This window comes from Austrofundulus limnaeus, unplaced genomic scaffold, assembly GCF_001266775.1.
Source record: "Austrofundulus limnaeus strain Quisiro unplaced genomic scaffold, Austrofundulus_limnaeus-1.0 Scaffold885, whole genome shotgun sequence".
NCBI lineage: Eukaryota > Metazoa > Chordata > Actinopteri > Cyprinodontiformes > Rivulidae > Austrofundulus > Austrofundulus limnaeus.
In genome coordinates, this window is record NW_013953287.1 from 191599 (window position 1) to 192638 (window position 1040).

At 42.7% G+C, this 1040-nt stretch overlaps 1 protein-coding gene across 1 annotated transcript; it reads right to left on the bottom strand.

Annotated features, from left to right (window-relative positions):
* Window positions 1-205: 205 nt before the first annotated feature.
* On the bottom strand, window positions 206-1034 carry LOC106533111 (zinc-binding protein A33-like). Its single transcript, XM_014029344.1, has one exon. It carries the CDS (start codon window positions 1027-1029, stop codon window positions 244-246), a length of 786 nt encoding a protein of 261 aa, XP_013884798.1. The 5' UTR covers window positions 1030-1034; the 3' UTR covers window positions 206-243.
* Window positions 1035-1040: the final 6 nt, after the last annotated feature.

Here is a 1040-nt window from a genome sequence, read left to right on the forward strand (position 1 = left end):
TTAATGATTCTTTTCTCTTTATATATACACAATTAATCACAAAAGATTAAAACATATTCCTAACAAGAACAGATTAATGAATAGCTCYGCCAGAGTTTGTTTTTAAGAAAGCTTTTAAAAAAACAGTTCAGTTCAAGAGAAATATGACCTGTAGGGTCAAGAGGTCATGTTAGAACAAGAGCTCCTTTATGCTCTATAACAGTAACTCTAAAAAAACTGAAACAATATAAACATTCATGAACTTTAAACAGAAATGTTAGTTTTACAGATTTTAACATCAGATGTTTTGGATTCTCCAGATTTTCCCAAACTAAAATAAGGGAAGAGTTTCTCYGTGAAAGTGTCTCTGTGAGTGTAGATGAGACTCATGTCTGCAGAGTTGTAGAAGGACACCTSCCCCCTGTCATAGTCCAGCTGGACTCTGATCCTCTGGAGACTCTTCTTCACTGGGACAGTCCTACCAGCACCGTTGGTGTATTTTCCATCACCATGCTTAAAACACCAGATTCCATATTTTGGTGAAGCAGAACATTCTCCTTTCCTGTCGACTGACTCTTTAACCAAACCAACATTCCACTCAGGATGATCTCCCACCTCCACCTCCCAGCTGTGTTTCCCTGAGCTGAAGCCCTCAGAACCAAAGACATTGGAGTATTTAGTGTTTCTCTCTGGGTTGTCAGGAAGCTGCTGCTTTGTGTCTCCACGTCTCACACTGGTCAGATCATCAGACAAACAGAGCCGTCTGTGTGCAGTGTTTGGGTCCAGAATGACAGGACTGAAGTGGACCTGGTCCTTTATCTTTTCATTCATCTTGTCCCAGACTCTYAAGGCCAGGTTGCCCAGGTGTTTAGCCACATCTATCAGGGCTCCTGAGACCAGCTGTGGATCTGACAGTGAGCTCTGGGTTCTGYCTCTGGTCTGAGTGTCTTTATAAGTGCTGAGGAAGGACACGTTGTCTTTCTGCAGGTCTTCTTCAACAGCAGAGATKCTGTCTGACAGAGAGGAGATCTGCTCCTGGATCCTCTTCATCTCTCTGCTGA